The sequence below is a fragment of the Impatiens glandulifera genome, chromosome 5 (genome assembly GCF_907164915.1).
Source record: "Impatiens glandulifera chromosome 5, dImpGla2.1, whole genome shotgun sequence".
Taxonomy (NCBI): domain Eukaryota; kingdom Viridiplantae; phylum Streptophyta; class Magnoliopsida; order Ericales; family Balsaminaceae; genus Impatiens; species Impatiens glandulifera.
Window position 1 is genome coordinate 52104731 of NC_061866.1, and position 20174 is coordinate 52124904.

The window sequence follows — 20174 nt, forward strand, 5'->3', positions numbered from 1 at the left end:
TATAAATATCTTTTAGTATTTTTTATAAAAAAACTCACAATCATGAACGATCATTATTTTTTTCTCAATCTAAATTTTTCAAATAATCCTAATTTGAACAAGCCTAAAAAAAACAAATAATTATAGTGAATAAGTTAACAAAATTTGATTTTTTTTTTGTAAGAGGAGAGAATATAAATATCAAACAAGGCTTTAACTATACTTAAATGAGGATAAAAATATTTACTATATATGGGCATTTCTTCTACACATTTCCCTTTGTAAAGATTGATTGATTTGATTATACACATAATAATAAATAATAAATAATAAATAATAATAATATTATGCTTTCATGATGTCTCCCTGACTCCATTAATAACCATCTAGAGAGTTGTTCTTCATTTTTTGTTTTATTGCAGAAAATGGCCGGAGAGAAAGACGATGACTGTCAACTATCCCTGTCATTGAGTCTCCGGTGCCCGGAGATCACCCAATCACCGGCCACTTCACCCTTCCACCTCTCCTCTTTGTTCCACTCCTCCTCATTCGACATCATTAATTATAATAATAATAATGATCAAATACTTCAATCATTTTCCGGTAATATATATTACTCCTCTTCATTTTACAATATAATATATTATTTAAAACTTATTTATCCTCATGTAGATACTGAAAATGTTGGAAAGAGGTCTGATCTTGATGTGAATGTACTGCCGCCGGAGAATGAAGCAGTGGACGGCGGTGATGGGGAGGCGAGGAAAAAGCTCAGGCTGTCCAAAGAACAGGCCGCCGTGTTGGAGGAGACATTCAAAGACTTCATCACTCCTACTATGGTAATTAACATCTCCTTTAATCTTGTTCTTTTTAAGGATATATAATAACTTATGGTGGTGTTTCGATCAGAAACAAAAAATGGGATTAGCCAAGCAATTGAACTTAAGGCCACGACAGGTTGAAGTATGGTTTCAGAACAGAAGAGCAAGGTGAGACTGCTTGAATTCAAACAAACCCTTGTTTGGTTTTTCTTTTTTGAAATTAATTAGTTGTGATTTTGTTAAACATGATTCAGGACGAAGTTAAAGCAAAGTGGAGAAGACTTGGATCATCTAATGAGTTATCGAGATGTGTTGAAAGAAGAGAACAAGCAATTGCAGAAAGAATTGAAGGAGCTTCGAGGAATGAAAATGAAGACATGTCAACTTAATCCACAAATGAACCAACTTGCTAGTTCTACTACCCTTATTATGTGCCCTTCTTGTGAACGTGTCACTCATGTACTTTCTTCATCAAAGGGAACCTTAATCAGAGGGGAGTCATCTAATTCCTTTATTTGATCTAATGATCATTTGATCAATGTAATGTTTGGAACTGGCATGGGTTAACTAACTCTGAATAATTGTGTTTGTGTGTGTTTGTGTAGAGTTGAGGGGTCAAGAAGGTAATTAATTATATATGAAATATTATCTGAGATTCTATGATATCTATTTTAGGGTTATTTCCATATAGTCTTGTTTCCCATAAAGACTACTGAAAAGGGGGTGAAATCAAATTATTATTGTTTTGAAAGTATTTTGAATAGATCAATCATCAGGGAGAATCTGAATCTTTTTTCAAGAGGAGAGAATGATTTTGTCAGAAGTGAGTGCTCATGATGGGAAAGAAAGCCAACACTCATTTCATTTTTCAATTTTCATTTTAAGACCTTGTCTTTATTTAATATATCTCAATTTATTTATTAAAATCCTATAATTTTCCCTCACATCTCACCAACCATAGTTGTTTTCATCTCCAATTATTTAAATAACCTCTACACTCTACATAACCATCTTCTGCTATTTTATTTTTAGTGTTCTTTCTATATTAAGAAGACAAATTCAAAAATATTCCATCTTTTAGGGTTTAACGTTTGTGTTTTGTGTAATGAGTTAACTGGGATTATGAGCTTGACGTTTGTAATAAACTAACGCAAACAAATCTAGTCAAACACATTTTGTATTTAAATGCAATTTCTTTCTACCAATTTCTTCTAGAGTTTAAATTTGATGTTCTAGATTTTGTGTTCTATACTATGTACCACGTTCACACAAAAAATAATTATTTTATAGAATGAGTCAAAAGTAATGAAAAATCAACTTATTTTGTGAACGTAGTACATAATGGAACACAAAATCTGGAACAACAGATTTGAGCCTCTCCTACCCTAAATGGCTTAAGCGAATCAACTGAATTTAACTTTGATGTGGATTATTTGAATTTAAGTCATAGCTACATGTGAATAATAATAATAATAATATCCATTACAAAATTAGTACTCAATATCACACAAATGGTCTAATTAAACCTAGTTCAAATACATAAAACACTAAAACAAACCAGGGTCACACCCTCATCCTCCTCTATTTTGATGAATGCATATATAAATAAATCCTTTCAAGTGTATTTATATTTATATACTTAGTAGGGAAGGAAATCCATCATGAGAACATATATATAATAAAGAAGAAATAGAACATATAATTGAAATGCATCAGCAAGAAGACATTACTTAAAAGAACTCAAAGTCCAGAAATTTACCATCAGGAGGTTTCACGCCATCCTCCACCAGCACTGTTTTCGTTCCATTATCGACGGAAGGAACACATTGACGGGGTGGTGGCTCGTGTTCGACAAGCCTCGGTATTTCTGGAGGCGTACTACATCTGATAAGAGCCCAATTAATCCCTTCGAAAAATGGATGCTGCTTGATTTCAGTAGCCCCTCTTTTAACCCCAAGTCTATGCTGAGGCTCCTTCATGAGTAATCCGCGAATCAGGTCCCTACTAGCGTAACTAGTCGAGGGAGATTCAGGAAATCTAAGTTGCTGCCCGACAACTTTAAATAAAGTAGCGCGATTTCCCGAACCTTTAAATGGTGTCTTTCCGTAAAGCAATTCATGCAAGAATATACCAAACGTCCACCAATCAACCGCACTTCCGTGGCCTTCTCCTTTTATGATTTCTGGGGCAAGGTATTCATGAGTCCCGACAAAAGACATGGACCGGGCGGACGTGGGCTCAGCTAGAAGCTCGGGAAGGGCGTGGGAAGATATTGTTAGCCGGTCGGGGTTTTTGGTTTTGTTCTTGTTCTTGTTTTTTTTCTGGGAGAAGATTTTTGGAAGGAAACATGTAGGTTGCATGCACACAGATGTTGGTTCAATGCATGCAGGCTGGACACAGAAAGCTCCGTTTGGTTTTGAAGGGTCGTTGCTTGAGGATCTGACTAAGGTTGGTGAAACTGCACATCTTAGTGAAAGGTCGAAGTCTGACAGCATTATGTGACCGTCCTCTCTTACGAGAACATTCTCTGGTTTTAGGTCTCTGTAAATTACTCCCAACATGTGGAGATACTCCAGTGCCAGTAATACTTCGGCTGCGTAAAACCTGGTTTTGTAGCAAAAGGAAGAAGAAGGTAAGATCAGTGTTCATATATAGTCTATTAGAAACAATATTCTCTTTTCTCCTCATATTGGAATTTGGCTCAATAACAATCAGATTTTAAGCAATGATAGACTCATTAGGCCTTGTTTCAAGATTGATAAAGGGTTATTTGGATAAACATTACTAAAGTAATAATAATCCCACTATCAGTCACATCATTCAATTTATCAACCAAAATCTTAATCATACGACCCTAATAACCCCAAATATATAATCCACCTTCTCAAAGAAAAAATAAGTTCTTTCCAAAAAATCGGGTTATTTCAAAAGAAATCCTACTTCAAAACAAGCTGTAAATCCCAAATTTATAGGCAACTACTGTATGGGGTTTATAATGAAAGAACCAAGTTATCTAATGAATGAATATAGAACAGATTACTATGACTGAAACATGTTTAAAAAGAAGAAGGTATACCTTGCAGCATATTCAGAAAAATGCTTCCCAGGTTGCCGCTGCCTAAGAGTATGAAGATCACCTCCTGGACAATACTCCATGACTAAACATGAGAATCTATCAGTCTCAAAATGTGTATACAGAGTAGGCAAGAAAGGATGATCAAGCAACTGAAGTATCTCTCTTTCAGTTTGAGATCGTGTTAGTTTCTTCCTGCTTGCAAGAGATGCCTTATCCATTACCTTCATGGCAAAATAACAATGAGTACCACTAAGTTCAGACAGATACACACTTCCGATATCACCACACCCAAGGCGCCTGAATAATCTGAAATGACTCATGCCCATTACCCCATCCCGTGATCTAACAGATGTAATCGCCTTCCATCTAGGATCATTCCCTCCGTGAGGTTTATTAACGCTACCAGTAACGTTACTCCAGTTACTTTCATCACTAAGTCCACTGCTATCACTTGCACGGCTGACACTACTCTTTGCACTTTCAACACAACTCCCTTTGATCAGGGGACTCACATTCCCATTCCCATTCCCATTCCCACTTGGAGTTGGAGGTAAAGAAGGATCCCAAACACATTCTTTCTCTACTAAATCTACATAGAGGCTTTTGCCTTTGTTTTGTGAGGTTTCAACTAGTTTCTCTGTTAATACAAGAACAGAAGAGGGACTAGGTTTGATGGCAGGAACATGGATTAATATGTCATCGTTGACAGGTCTTTCTATTGATAAACTTTTAACCAAAAATTTACCATTCGATTTGTTCTGGTCAATTGGAACATGGATGGGTTTCATTAGATCTCTATCAACAGGTTCAGGTGGGTGACTAGCACCTGAAAAGGAGTTAGGACCAACTTGTTCAAGCAAATCATTCTCGCGCATACATGTTATGGTTTCAAACACAAGGTCTTCTTCGTCTTCCAGATATTTCGCCTTCCACGAAGTCAGATTGGTTGAAAACTCCATATCTACGAGGTTTTGAGATTCGGAATCATCTCTATTTTGTCTCATAGTCTCATAGTAGGTAAGGCCTTCTGGTAGTGGAAGCAACTTATCCATTTCAAGCTGCAAATAAGACGGGGCCTGTCAATAATCGATTAAATTTTGCAATCCTTTGTATAATATGTAGCAGCAGAACCAAATGAATGTGTATGAATATATGATTTCTCACCGGAGCTAGCGTATTGATCCTATATAAACCCTAGCATGATCAAGAAATACAGTTGCTGGATCTCAGAAGACCAAAACATATTACATAAAGCAATCTTGCTATTAATTAATTAATTAATCAGCCACACTTAAAAAGTCCTGATACAGTGATACGCAATAAGATTCTTTCAAGAGAAGGAAAATGAAACGTAGAAACAAGATAAATGAGGCAAAAGGAAGATCTAGAAATTAGAGAGTGATATTCAATTCTCATGGATTGACTAGTTTGTCTTACTTGAAGGATTAAATTAAGATTAGCGCTCCTCTAACAATCAATCAGAAGTTGAACATGAATGAGAAAATTTTGAATGTCGAATTGAAATTACCAGGCATACATAGGGAGAGAAGTTCCGTTAGTTCACATCCAAGAGTTCGCCGCAGAAGTCGGCAACCTCTTCTGTGAGAAAACAAAAGCTGATCGTTAGCGAGCGAGCGAGGTAGTTTGATTAGTGAATGATAAACGTAGTAAGTAGAAGATACGGTTAGAGCTTACAATCTTCTTGTATCAGTAAACGATAAGTGTTGTGGACGGCGATTGTTTGAATGATTCATAAGGAACAGTCGACTTTCGCTATAATCTCCATCGTTTAATCTCTGAGCTAGTTAGAGACAGAGGAGATGGTGGAGTGGGGGAAGGAGAAAGAGAGAAGAAGAAGAAGAAGACGTATCTGCTGCTGCTTGCTGCTGGCTGGGGAAGGAAGGTGGCGGGACCCACAAGAAAGTCAGTATTTCGCCGTGGGCCATCCTCGGTTTCTTCTTTAATCAACATATCTTTTCATAACTAAATATTTTAGTATATTACCTTCAGTTAATCTATTTTATTTTACAAATTGTTTAATAATAATAATGTAATAACGGTGTAATTCAACTGAAATATAATATTAAATAGTTTTTACAAGTCAAAATATTGGTGTTCGGATGCTGTATTTATTATTAGTAGATAAATCCAAATTTTGGATATTTTTTTAATTCTCAGGATTGTTAAAGATAAAATAAATGAGATTTTGTTTCTATATAAATCTCTTTAACTTATTATATATTTGATATTTATAAATAAATAAGTAAAATTAATATCATTAATTTAATAAAAAAATTCAACAAATTTTAATTTTTGATTACTATTTTTAAAAATTTAGTAGCGAGAACTCTCGAGATTTACTCGGTAATTAAATTAGTTACAATATTTTATTTATTTATTTATAAATGTCAGATATACAATAAACTAACCTGTATCCCTGCATTTGTATGAGTAATAATATAAAAAATTGTGAAAAAATATTACGGTAAAATGTTTATGGGCGGGTCAATCCACAATCCGACCCAAATATCCATTTACTCACATATATATTCAAATTAACCATAACTCTCGACCCGACAATCCGAACACTTTAAAAATTAAACATCATTATATATATATATTACTGTTAAAACAAAATCTTATTTGATATAACTTTAACAATAAAAATTTAAAATTATAACGTTTTAAAAAAAATGTCTGACATTTATTTTATGTTAAAAATTATTGTTAAATTTAGTTTGAAAGTAAAAATTAGCATATCATTGCTTCAACTTTCTACCTTTTGCTTTTATATATATGATTTTCTCAATATTACTAAATAATATAAGTAATTTAAAAAACAATAGTATTATTAAACAAAAAATAATTTACACTCTTATTATAACAAAAATTCAAATATTTATTATACTTCAATGGTTTAAAAACTTAACTAACAAGAATAAATGTATCAATTCTTAGTTGCAACCAATTACACATATGTTTTAAATTTAATCATAATCCGTTTCTTTAGATCTATTTATGATTGAATCGTTATTAAACTGACCAACCGAACGACTAAGTTTGGCTCAACAATTATAAAAAAGTTCGAATTTTTTAATAAGTTGGATTGATTTTCGGTTCAATTTTGACTTATTATACAATGCATTCACAATAATATATAGATTCAATAAATGCAATAATGTTTGTTTGTGTGTGGTTAAATTGAGTACACAATCTATCCCTATGGGTTGTCTTAATGAACATCGATCATGGTGGAATTATTATGAGGATCGGAAGAAGCTATATATGAAATTATTATAGCTACCCTTGTCTACCAATTTCATAACAAAGGGGTCCTATCATAGGGCTAAGATGATGGACCACAATTATTAACATTTAATTTAAATCTTATCCTTTCTTCTAATTGCAATTAAGTTTTGAAATTGACTAATTAATTCATTGAAACAAAGGTATATCCATCAAATCAAAACCACATGCATGCATGTGGTCTATCTATTTTTATTTTTTTAATCAACATTAACAAATCTCCAAGAATAGATAATAATAGTAATAATTTAAACCACCAAATTAATTATGATTAGAGTAACTCAAGTTTGTGTCTTGTTTTTTAAATTAAAAAATAATAATAATTTTACTGTAATCCGAGATCATGATTACAAATAGATTCAAGTGATTATTGTGGGTCCATCTTTCTTAAAAGAATAACTTGTTCATCAATGAATGTTTTTAACACTGGGAAGTGTGTTAAAAGCATAATCCCCATAATTAAAATATTATGGTCCAAAATCTAAATTGGTAATTGTACTTTCATTTCTTTATTTATTTTAGGAAAGTATTCTAAAATAAACTCTTCAACTTTTGTTTAAGTCCAAATAAAAAATGAGCTTCAAATTTTTAATTCAAAAAATATATATTTTTTAAGTTAAACATTCTTTTTAGTTCCACAGTCATCTATCTATTTAAGATAAATTTAATAAAAATTGAATTCAATACATTTATTTTGATACCGTTGTTATTAATTTAGCAAAGAAATTTAATTAAAAATTACAATTATACAGTTCAAAATTACAATAATAAAATTATAAAAGAAAATCATAAATTTTATTGGATTTTGGTGAAAGATTAAAGCGGGCCTAATACTATTGTAAGTGGGAGTTTGTTTTTAGGTCTCATGGAATATAATTGGGCCAAATACGGCCCAATATTATACAGTGGGCCCAAGGTGGAAGAATAAACAAAAGCTCCCCTCATCAATACAATGGGCTGGGCTCTAATGGACGTGGTTGGCCGGTTTTAAATTTATTTTTGGGAAATGTATTTTTTTTGTAACTTATAAAATAAAAATAAATAAGTTTAATTAATATTTTGATTGTTTAATTTCCCACATACCCGATAATTCTTGTTGAGAATTGAATATGAGAATTGAATTAGGGTTTATCCAAAAGGTGTTGTGAATATATCAACACGTCATCATTATGTAAAGTATTAAGCCTCTTTACATATTCTAATTCTATATTAATTAATTAATTAATTAATTATATGCTTAACTTATAGTTGAAGCATGATCTTTAATCTAAATAGATTCCTCCCCTTCCCTATCATTAATCTTGTAATAAGCTTATCCATAATCACAAATTAAATTACTTGTTGTTCTTTTTAACTTTAGAGTATTAAAAAAAAAAGAAAAAAAAAAGTTTATCCTTTACTTTTAAGCCGCCTGCCTATATTGAGATAATGAGATGTCGTCGGTGCATGTTCAATGTTTATTATGCAATTTAGAAAGTATATATGTGACAAGTATATTTAGTCCCCACACCAGATCTAAATTTTGCTATATGACATCTTCATCAACACAAATTTCAACAACAATACTTTAATTTTAATCAATTAATAATAAATATAATGAAAAGAGAGCAACATTGCCCTAGTTTGAAGGGTCAGAAAAAAAAACCGAATTTAATTATTTAAAATTTAATTTTTAAAATATTAATTTATATGAAATAATATTCTAAAATATATTTTAATTATATTTATTAATAAATTTAATAATTGTTTTCATTCAAATCCAACTTCAAACAACCCTGTATAATAATAATAATAATAATAATAATAATAATAATAATAATAATGGCACTAGACTAATGGTTGTATTTCAAATAGGGTTATTTATCGGTTCTTTTTTCGGGTTATTCGACCTCCTAAGTTTGGGTTTTTCAAATTTATTTTAATAAATTAGAAAATCGAACCGAATTCGAATAAATTATAATAAAATCGAAATGAATTCGATTTTATTAATATATTATATATAATTATTTAAATATATGTAATAAATTATATAATATATAATTAAAATAAATAATAAAAAATAATTTGATTTTCGAGTTTAAACCCTAACTCGATAATGAAATCCAAAACTGTATTTAATTTAAATTAGTTTAAATTTTATTTAAAAAATTGAAAATAAAATTTGAATTCGTTCTACTAAATATGGTGTAAAAACACATTTGATATATTATTGCGTAATAGGAAAATATTAATAAAAAAGCGTTGCTAAAACTATCAGCACTAAAATAACATAAAGACGAGTTTTAGCGGCACTAAATATAACATCGATAAAACACAGCACAAATTCGGTGTTAAATTAAATTTTAATATTTAGACACATTTATTAAACTTTAACTGAGGATTTTAGTTTTAATTTAATGTATTTAGCCGTTGGTTATATAATATTTAGTAATTTTTACTATTTCTTGAAAATTTGAAATGATTCATATAATCCAAAATATAAACAAAATAATCCAAGTTATAACTTAAGTAATCCTAAGATAAAATATTAAAACCAAAAGAAAAATAAAACATAGAAACCTAGCTGCAACTTAAACATGTCTTTGGATATCTTATTATTCTTTGTAACGTTTACAAAATCCTCACCATCTTTCTAGACCAAGTTAAAGGTGTACTTATTGACGTTTTTTCTATCCATACAATTTCTTTTAACATCCGAAGTAGAATTCATCATCACCGCTTTCTTCTCTCGAATTATTTGTTTAGCCAATTTCTGATCCGATTGCACATGTGTGTGAGGGATTTTCGTGGTTCTTTGAATGAGTTGCAATTTTTGGTTGAACTATTAGAGGACAACGGCCAAATTGGCTAACACAAATCACCAAGTGAGACGACATTCCAGTTGTCTCAACCTCCAGAGTTAAGTGTTTCGCAAAGTGTGTGATCTAAATTTAGGCATTCATCTCCATTCCTTCCGAAAATATAAATATCCCGCGTTAAAATCGATCAATAAATTAAAATCTACCTGATAAGATTTTCTCGAATTAACATAAATGATAGCTTAGTTATGAATTTTATGGTATAAACTTTAAGGATTACACAATTAATAAAAAATTATCTCACCAAAATAATTGACTATTATTTTATAACAAACTTTTTCGTGATACTGTGTCAACTCTATCTATTAATAAAACTTTATTCCAATTGAGCTTGTCAAACTTGGGTAATTCATAATTATAAAGATTCCTTCAAATCCAAATCTAAAGTTGATCATTTTATTTCCTCACTTTTTTGTTAATCATAACAAATCATTAAACTGATCGCACAAACCCACCAATGGAGAGAAGGAAGTACACAAGAAAGGGGTCCTCCCACGGCTGCTAACCCATGCCATGTGCCCCCAACTATTAATTAAAACAAGAAAACTCAATTAATAAACACTTATTTCATTTATAGATAAACACAAAAACAAGTCCACTCTTAATATTGTTATTTAGTTTATTATAAGAGATTAAATACTTCAAATTCAGTTTTCAATACTCATTTTATATATGAGATTAAAGATCATGGATACATCCTATTAAAAACATCTTCATTAAAGTAGGGCCTGATTAATTTTCTAAGCTAAAAAAAATAATTGTACAATTATAATACTTAACAAAGTTTAGTTAAATATTTTTTATTTTATTTTGTTATAGAACTTTCCTTTATATTTTATTTTTATTTTGCATTAATATGATTGATTACAAATCAAATTTAATTTAATCGCATCAACCAAGCTTCAATCCCTTAATTATTTACTAATCAAAAAATTAATTTTAAGTAAAAAAATATTATATATCCCTTAATATGTGTAATCTGAAACCTTAATCAATTGTAAGACGTGTAACCCTAACACGACTTACCGACATTAAAATTTGTGATGGTGTAAGGCTATAGAAGATTTAGGGTACCTTAATAGAAAAAGAATCACTTTTATTTATTTTATATTCTAAGTAAAAATGAAGAAAATATAATATTTTTTTAAAAATAAACTAAAATAGTTTAACTCAGTTAAATATGATGTTGAGATGTACAATCAATTAGTTAAAACTTAAAACATATTAGAACATTATTTTTCTAATTTTATCATTCTACCCTAGCGTTAATAAGATATGAATATTAATCATAAGTTCTTAGGTTTGAGTCCGTCAGTTGACAAGTTTTGTTCCGTTGTCTTATTTTTATTTTTATTTATTTTCTTATTTTTTTGCTTAGACAATTTGTGTGACCATGGCTGTTTTTCCTTAAGTAACCGCCGAGTAAGTAGATTCTAAAGTAGAAGATAAGGAGTCGAAAAATTAAAGAGAGGATGATATGACATCACGTTAGTAACTTGAAAAGTAATTTGAAAAAAAAAATAATAAGAAAAGAAAGTAAATATATATATATATTTATTTTTTTCAGTCAATTTGTGTGAATTACGTAATTTCCTCTCGGGATCATCATTAATCATTCATTTAATAATAGAAACCAACTATAATTAGAGAGATTACAATAATTTACAATAATTGCTTTCTATTTTTGAATGAAAATGAATAAAATATTTTTAATTTATTAATTGTGAGAAAATATGTGCATATGACGCACGTGGTAGCAGTATTTTTTAGTTTGGTCGGAAAGTGATATGCTCCGTGGCTTCTTCTCTGTTCTGTTGGTTCAAAGTCCCCAATTAATACGGTCCGGTCAGTCAGGGCAGGAGGAGTACTTAGGGCTCGTTTGGTAATAACTTATTACTTAATGGTAGTTGGGGACCTCTATCCCACTCACTTCAAATCACAAACAAACCTGCCATATATTATCGGGTCCCACTTCATTAAGTAGCCGTTTTTTAATGATCTAAAGTAAACAGACATGAGGCTATTTTTCTTAATTTTTGAGTCAACCTATCAACTGGTAACGGTCAATTACTATATTTCCAATTACAAAAAATAAATAAATAAAATAAATAAATTCAAATTTATGACGATAATTTAACACCGACTTAAAAATGCACACCACAAGACGTTACACATTCATATTAAGGGACGGTAGTAATCTGATTGGGACTTTAATTTAAGCTATATACGTTTTTATTTATTATTTTATTAAATAAAGATAAACTTGATGGTAAATGTGTTATTTCTTAAGTGAATTAAAAAATAAAAAAAATAATTTTTAATTTACTTAAGGGCTCATTTGTTAGTGAAATTTATATAAAAAAAATGAAGAGAAAAAAATAATAATAATGGTGATGATTTTGAGAAAATAATAATTTTTTTGATAAAATACTTAGAGGGTATTAATATATATATGAAAAATGATATATAGCAGAAAATTTTTTGACAGAAATATGTAGGGAAATGATGTGTCATGCCTAAATTTTAAAATTCTCTCATATTACATTTTTAATCCAATGCAGGATGACACATCATTTCTCTATATATTTCTGTAAAAACTTTTCTGCTCTCTATCATTTATATATATATATATAATAAAAAATAATATTTTAAAATAAAAAGTATTTTAGTATTTTTTATAATGAATTAAGTGATACAATCTATGCGTAAAAATGAAATGATGTTTGATTTGTTCTGGGTTATTTTAATAATTCAAACTGAATGAGGTCCAAGAAATCGGTGACGGATTCAAGAATTGAAGTTGTAGTGGGCTTAAGAATAATTTGGGGCGAGTTTCAATTTTTTTTAGAAAATTATGAATTAAACGTGTAGATGTAATATTTTTTTCCTATTTATGAGAATTAGAGAAATAAATAATTAAGTAAATTTAAAAATAATAATAAAAATTTGAAATTTGTATCACATTTTTAATGTAAAATTTGTTTTTGTCTTCGTGGTGGGCTTAGTCTAGCCCTAATGTAGATCCGTCTCAACAAGAAATGACATATATAAACTTTCTTGTTATATTATTGTTGTATTAATTTAAAATAAAATTAGGATGGGGTTTAAATCATTTATATAAAAAAAGTTAATGATTAAAAAAATATTGAAAATATAAAATTAAAAACAGCCATAACTAGGGGCGGAGCCAGGATGAAAAATTACCTGGGGCTGACTCCAACTTGCATATCAGATTTAACTTTCTATGCTCCGCTTTTTTTTTCCAATATAATTCCACGATTATTAAAAGATGGAGACTCGTCATGCCCTCTCAATGCACACGCTTGCAAAGTGAGCCACCAAGTGCTTTCAATAGTTGCTGTAAGCCGTAATCTGTTATTTTATTTTTCATCTGAAGACTGTGCATTCAGTACTTTGTCAATATGACAATGATATTCATTAGATTATCAAGATATTCAACTGCCCTATTATGTGGTAAAATATAATTATATCATATATGCATAACAAAAGAGCACCTATCCCCATCATTAACTCGCTTTCAATATTTGAATCCATCTATTGTAGATGTAGATTTTTGGGGATTTTATGTTCAAACAAGAAACATGAGAAACAAAAAGCAACATCTTTCAAAGGAGAGTATTCTAACCAAGTAAATTTCTTAAACCAATGACTTTAAAAACCGCCGATTTTGATTTCTAAATTTGGTCGACGGGTACTCATCCTTAATAGGTTGATATGACCCATCTTGATATAAGCTCGTCTAATTTCATCCCTTTGATTAAAAAGATATTTCCATATCGGAATACGTAATGCTGGATCAAGTTTAAGGGAACTTACATCAACATCAATTCTAAGAGATTTGTTAGGTTTTGAGCAGGAATATTAAATTCTTTATTTAAATACCGAATCAAACCAATATAACTATTTTAACTTGTTTATTAATATTAATTTATATTTTTTTTATAAATTTTTGAAATAGTTTAAATTTTTTTATACTTTATTTATATAAATAAATCTTATTTATATATTAATTAAAATTTATGTATTATTATAAATATTTGTATATTAGAAAATATTGTTAGTATATAATAAAATATTAATAATAATTATTTTAATAAAATTAAAATAATATAATTATGAATTAGTTTATAGATAAATTATAGACCTCATTTTTACAGTTTGATTATATAGCCAAATGGGTTCAGAGTTACCTGTTAAACAGATATATAAAATGTTTTATTTTAAGATTTTAATTTAGGTGGGGCTGTAGTCCACCCTAGCCTATGCGTGGCTCCGCCCCTGGCCATAACATATAAGAAGATTTTCATTATTTGTTTGTTCTCTTTATTTATATATAAAACAAAAAATAAAACCATTAATTTAAAATTCAAATTAACTGTGAGATACATAATTTTTTTTAAAGGTTAAAAGATAGCATTTATTACCTTCAATTTAATTTAAGATATTTTAAAATAAAAATATATTATAATTGAATTTCATTCATATATCTGCTATCATTTAATTTAATGGGACAACACATGATACATAGGCTAAAAATTTATACAACTCTTAATAAAGAATAAATAATTAAATCAAACTAAGTTCAAACACCTATCCAATGTTGAAGATTTTGAAAAAAAATTACTAACTAGTCTTTTTATCTACTTAGTTTGATAAGAGGGATGATAAAGAAAGAAAATTTGAAAAAATGAAGGTAAGGAGATGACCTGAAATAGAAAAAATAAAAAAGTAAAAGGTAAGAGAGAAAAAAAAAGAATTTTATTTTTTTACCAATTTCTCTCTCCCACTTTTTCACCCAAATTTTATTATCCAATCATGTCTTCAATATAGTTATCCTGAAAATGAGAATAATTAACCAATTTGTTTTTAATTTAGAATAATTCCTTTAATATATGAGATAAACATTATAAATTTGAATAGTTAAAAATCAAAGACTTGACGTGTACAAAGGAATCAGAAACATCATTGTTAAGAATCAAATCAATAATATATTTGAGAATTGTTCCTTTTTTTTAATTTGTTGATCATACTTATCTATGATTTATGATATTTCAAATAAATAAGAAGTTAATTGGAATCTCACTTATGGAGTTAATCTTGGGGGTAAGAACTAAGAAGTAAAATTTTATATAATTATATAATTAATTGTTCCAACTCTCAAACCCCCCTTTCTCATATATATATATATATATATTTTTTATTTTTATCACATTAATAATATGCATTCGGTCAGGGCAGAAAATTTAGGACTTGTTTGAAATCTCTTAGTGGCCATGGGTCCGTGAGGGCCCTCTCTCCCACTGACTTAAAATCCAATCAAACTAGTTTGAAAAGTTTTTCATTCCGACCTATCTGGTCATCATCAACATTTGAAATTCAATCTCCATATATCGGGTTCCACTTAAGAATCCGTCGATCTTTATTATTATTATTTTTTAATATTAAATTTTTTCAAATTATCACTTGTTGAACGTTTCCGCGTTAGAAATTAACTATATATGGTAAGAAATTCTCATAAAAAATTTTTTTTTTAAGACCATTCATGACATGATTTATCATGAGTTAATATATAATTATGAAATCAAATACAATTCAAAAGAAATTCAAGTACCTAATTCTCGATGTTTAAGTCGAACTAGGATCTGAAAATTCTTTAGATTGGACACAAATGCGTCCATCAACCTATCATAATTTATGTTGCAAAAGGGTTTCTCGGCCTAGAATTTGGCGACCTTTAATGCTTTAGTTCATTGCGTCGTTCGTTCTCCTTCTTGGTATATACAACATCTCAATAATCCACATATTTCAACCAAAAAACTTTATTTTTTAAAAGTATTAAATCATTTCCTTCTCAATATCAGATTCAAGAAAAAAAAAATATAGATTCTCATGATTTTGATACAAAAGTAAATAAAAAGTTAAATTATAACATTACGAAAAATAATATTTGAATTTTATTAATAATTCAAATTGAATTTTGTTAGAAATAAATGAATTTTTGGTATGATGTCCAATCTTACTTCTTTTGTTATAACAAGTAAAGAGAGGTAGAATGTTGATCTATTAAATGGTTTTAAGAAGTGATTGTACCTAGCTATAGATACCTACTATAAATATGAGAAGGCAACATACATGCCATAACAAGAAATACGCTAGAGAATCAACTTGTTGGTTTGTATAACTCAAATGCCAAAATTGTCATACAAATTACGAGATGGGACATTGCTCGGCTCGATGGGTGAATGACCTAAAATAGAGGTTCATGATACCGTTCAAATGAGACCAGGCAACATTATTTTTTAACAAGTTATTGCGAGAACGGGAATAAATAGGCCATACACCAATTTCGCTTTCTTTACTCCGACAAATTTGTATAGTGTCGTTACACTAGTCAATTTTTTGGAGTAAGAAATAGTCATTTCTAGTAGACCTAGCTAGTGTATATTGAACATTTTCTTTCTCATACGACGATAAAGATGTTGTTGAAGGAGAGCCCCAAGACGATCACTACCACTTTATTGAGTGGGAAAGACACGCATAAAAAACATAAGTTTCTTACTATAGAGAAGGAAAGTTGTCCTCACACAAAAATAAACAAAAAAAATCCAACAAAGTTATGCAAAACATGAATAAGAAGGAACGAGAATGACACAATCAGAACTCGAGAAGAATAGACAAAGATTTCATAGTTGTGTCACCTAACAACAACAAAATAAAAGGAGCAAAGCTAATCTAAGAACCAATTAACCTTTGGCAAGGTCTTCCAACTTTATGTTGATTACAGTTTTTTTCAAGAATCTTAATTTGAAATAACGATAAACCTCGCTAGTTTTTGCGCTTTCATTGTATGGATATTAGTTAGTGTCATTTTTATTTGATAATAACTCATTTAATGACTTATAACATACTTAGTTTATCGCACAATTAATGTGACTTTTGTGTTGACATGTTAATGAATGAAAAGTAACAAAATTTTAAAAATAACATGATAATTAATCAAGTTGATTTAGCTTAGAAAAAATGGTGGAAAGAATGTCCATATTGAGATGAAATTATTTTTGTTGAGATGAATATTAGGAGGAGATTATTTAACTTATTCAAATTTGAGTTTTTCTAACAATATATAACTAAAATCATTGAGGTTTGAAGACCACTTGTGTGTTGGAAGTTAACATTGATCATTAAGACTTACAACTTGATTGATTGTCTTTTTTCTGATGGATATTTGTAATGGTTTCCTCAAATAGAATTATGAAGAATATTTTTTTATTAAACTTAATTAGGACATCGATCTCTTTCTTGATTCTTTTCTGTTTGGTTATTTATGCTTCTTTCCATTCCTTTTCCACATTCAATTTCTAAATTTAGCGACTCTTCACAACTTTATAAAGCTGTCATCAATTATATTTTGTCGTTTACAAAGCTAGAAAAAACTCACTCCTTAGAATTTACGTGCCATGTTACATAATCTTTTCCCGTTTATAGTAGAAATTCTTAAAATCCTAAAAAATGGTTTTAATCACAACTATAATATTATTTTTTTATTAAAGTACCGTAAAGGTGATATATAACATTAATGGGTTATTTTTATAATTAATTAATGAATATGAATAATTAAAAAGGATTAATAGTGAGCTAATTAAATAGACCTTAATTATGACAAATCATGCAATATATATAATATAAGAACATACTAAAATTGAACCCATAATTTATTTTATGAGGTGATTAATGACACCTTTCTATCTACTTTGAAATGGAAAAAAGGAAAATAATATGAACTCTTTAATGGTGCCCACAGCAGTTTTTTCCAGTTAAAGCCTTTTTTTAATATATATGATTTCAATTTTTCACTCCACCGTCCTCTCTCTATAATATATTATAGATTAGTGTATGTAAGGTCCCACCATTTAAATGCTCTATACCAAACTATAAAAGAGTCTCTTATAGTGTGACAAATTAAATTCCCCAAGTCTTTATTCAGATATAATACTCTCTATACCAAACTATATATTTTTCCTTTCTCTCTCCTCTCTCTAGGATATATAAGGACATGGATATCAAAGGACTTAAGCTTGGCATTGGCCATGGGGTCATAAATCGGCAACGGAATTTGCAGCTTCATGCTCCACGTGGAATGTCCGTGATGCCACGTGGAGGAATGTTAATGAAGAAAATAACTTGTTCCTCAATCAAGACAGGCGTTAATATGGACCAACGGGCTGACGTGGTTGCCACCGGGAGGCTCAGCGACATGTGGCAAGACTACCAAGGGAGCAACCATTGGGACGGATTGCTAGACCCTATGGACGACAATCTACGTGGCGAGATATTGAGATACGGGGATTTTGTGGATGCGGCCTACATGTCGTTCGACTTTGACACGTCATCACCAGGGTACGCCACGTGTCGGTTCCCGAAAAACACGATGTTGTCGGACTGCGGGCTTGGGGGAAGGGGTTATACGACGACGAGGTATTTACGGGCCACGAGTGGTGTCCGGTTGCCGAGGTGGGTCGATGACAGGGCGCCGAGTTGGATATCGGCACGGTCTAGCTGGATGGGTTACGTGGCGGTGTGTAATGACAAAGAAGAGATATCGAGGCTGGGTAGGCGTGACGTTGTTATTGCATATAGGGGAACAGCCACTTGTCTCGAATGGGTGGAGAATGTACGTGCCACGTTGACTTGCTTAGATGGCGAATCGGGTCAGAACCCAACGGAAAATAACCCGATGGTGGAAAGTGGTTTTTTGAGTTTATACACTTCTAGAACTTCACCAAGTGATCAAAGTCTACGTGATAGTGTGAAGGAAGAGATGGCTAGGATCATGCAAACTTATGGCGATGAGCCGCTCAGCGTTACGGTCGTTGGCCATAGCCTCGGAGCGGCTCTCGCGACTCTAACCGCGTACGATATAACCGCAACCGCAAACGCCTGCCATCGTCCTCCTCCCTTGGTAACCGTTTTTTCATTCGGAGGGCCACGTGTAGGGAATAGAAGCTTCCGATCCGAGTTGAGTAAAAGAGGGGCTAAGGTCCTACGGATTGTGAACTCGGATGATTTCATCACAAAAGTGCCCGGTTTTGTGATTGACAACAATGACGTGTCCGAGATTAATGATCTATCGGATTCGGGTTTGCCAGGGTGGCTACAAAAACGGGTGGATACTAGATGGGTCTATGCTGATGTGGGTAAAGAATTGAGGTTAAGTAGTAAGGAGAGTCCGTATCTTAGTAACCCTGACGTTGCCACGTGTCATGATCTTAAGACGTATCTACACTTGGTTGATGGATTTGTCAGCTCCACGTGTCCTTTTAGAGCAACGGCCAAGAGGCTGCTAACCAAAAGCTAACTTCTTTTTATATATTGGTTTGTACATATATAACTCAATGAGTCTTACTCAATTTGGTAACTAATATTATTGATTGGACAATTCAAATTTTGTTATTTTTATTAATTCATTGTCCATCTTCATAGGTTAATTTTAAGAGTATGATCAATCGATGTTAGTATTTTTAAAATCGTGATTATTCAATGAAATAGCTAGGTCGTTAAATAGACAAGTAGAGTGGTCTTAATTACTTTTCTAAACATGATTTTGTTTAGAAGATTTTTTGTTTAATTTAACCTTGTAGTAATAGCATTAAATTAATATCATACTTATTTTTCATAAATTTAATTTATTTAGACAATTTAAATAAAAAAATATTGCTTTTACCCTTTTGCCTAAAGAGGACGGTGACAACTTATATTTGGGAACTTTCAATTTATCTCCCATGATCAATTATTTATGTTAAAATTATTATTATTTGTTTTAAAGTTAAATAAATTGGAGGATGTTCTTAATTAGAGTTTTTTTACCATAACCATAAAATGTTTTGGTAAAATCATTTTAATAATCAGATCTAAATAGTTATTTCATTATAAAAGTACTACAAATTATTTTTAAAAAAATAAAAGATTTAGGAATTACTAGCTAATAATTGGGACCACACGCACAATGTTTGAACCGGTATTTAAATTAAAAATTCAAAAAATAGTTAACACAAATTAAAACACTATACATGAGATTGATAGATGTTGGTCATATCAGAAATGAATGAATTAATA

The 20174-nt window shown here is 30.3% G+C and overlaps 3 protein-coding genes across 4 annotated transcripts; 2 read left to right on the forward strand and 1 right to left on the reverse strand.

The window, feature by feature from the left end:
- The first annotated feature begins 404 nt into the window (after nt 1-404).
- On the forward strand, nt 405-10085 carry LOC124939667 (homeobox-leucine zipper protein HOX17-like). The gene is made up of 6 exons (XM_047480121.1): nt 405-582; nt 652-818; nt 889-968; nt 1055-1252; nt 8966-9020; nt 10011-10085. Exons 1-6 carry the CDS (start codon nt 405-407, stop codon nt 10083-10085), a joined length of 753 nt encoding a protein of 250 aa, XP_047336077.1.
- LOC124940710 (serine/threonine-protein kinase D6PKL1-like) lies at nt 2260-5711 on the reverse strand. 2 transcript variants are annotated; one of them, XM_047481243.1, is made up of 4 exons: nt 5572-5711; nt 5405-5475; nt 3877-4934; nt 2260-3404 (listed from the first exon to the last, which is right to left on the reverse strand). In XM_047481243.1, exons 3-4 carry the CDS (start codon nt 4926-4928, stop codon nt 2531-2533), a joined length of 1926 nt encoding a protein of 641 aa, XP_047337199.1. In that variant the 5' UTR covers nt 4929-4934; nt 5405-5475; nt 5572-5711; the 3' UTR covers nt 2260-2530. The 2 variants fall into 2 exon arrangements, with proteins under 2 accessions (XP_047337199.1, XP_047337200.1); XM_047481244.1 differs by lacking the exons at nt 5405-5475; nt 5572-5711 and having other exon boundaries at nt 3877-4952.
- An 8029-nt stretch (nt 10086-18114) lies between the features above and the next one.
- On the forward strand, nt 18115-19475 carry LOC124939668 (phospholipase A(1) DAD1, chloroplastic-like). Its single transcript, XM_047480122.1, has one exon. The coding sequence runs from the start codon at nt 18115-18117 to the stop codon at nt 19414-19416; it is 1302 nt and encodes a 433-aa protein (XP_047336078.1). The 3' UTR covers nt 19417-19475.
- Nucleotides 19476-20174: the final 699 nt, after the last annotated feature.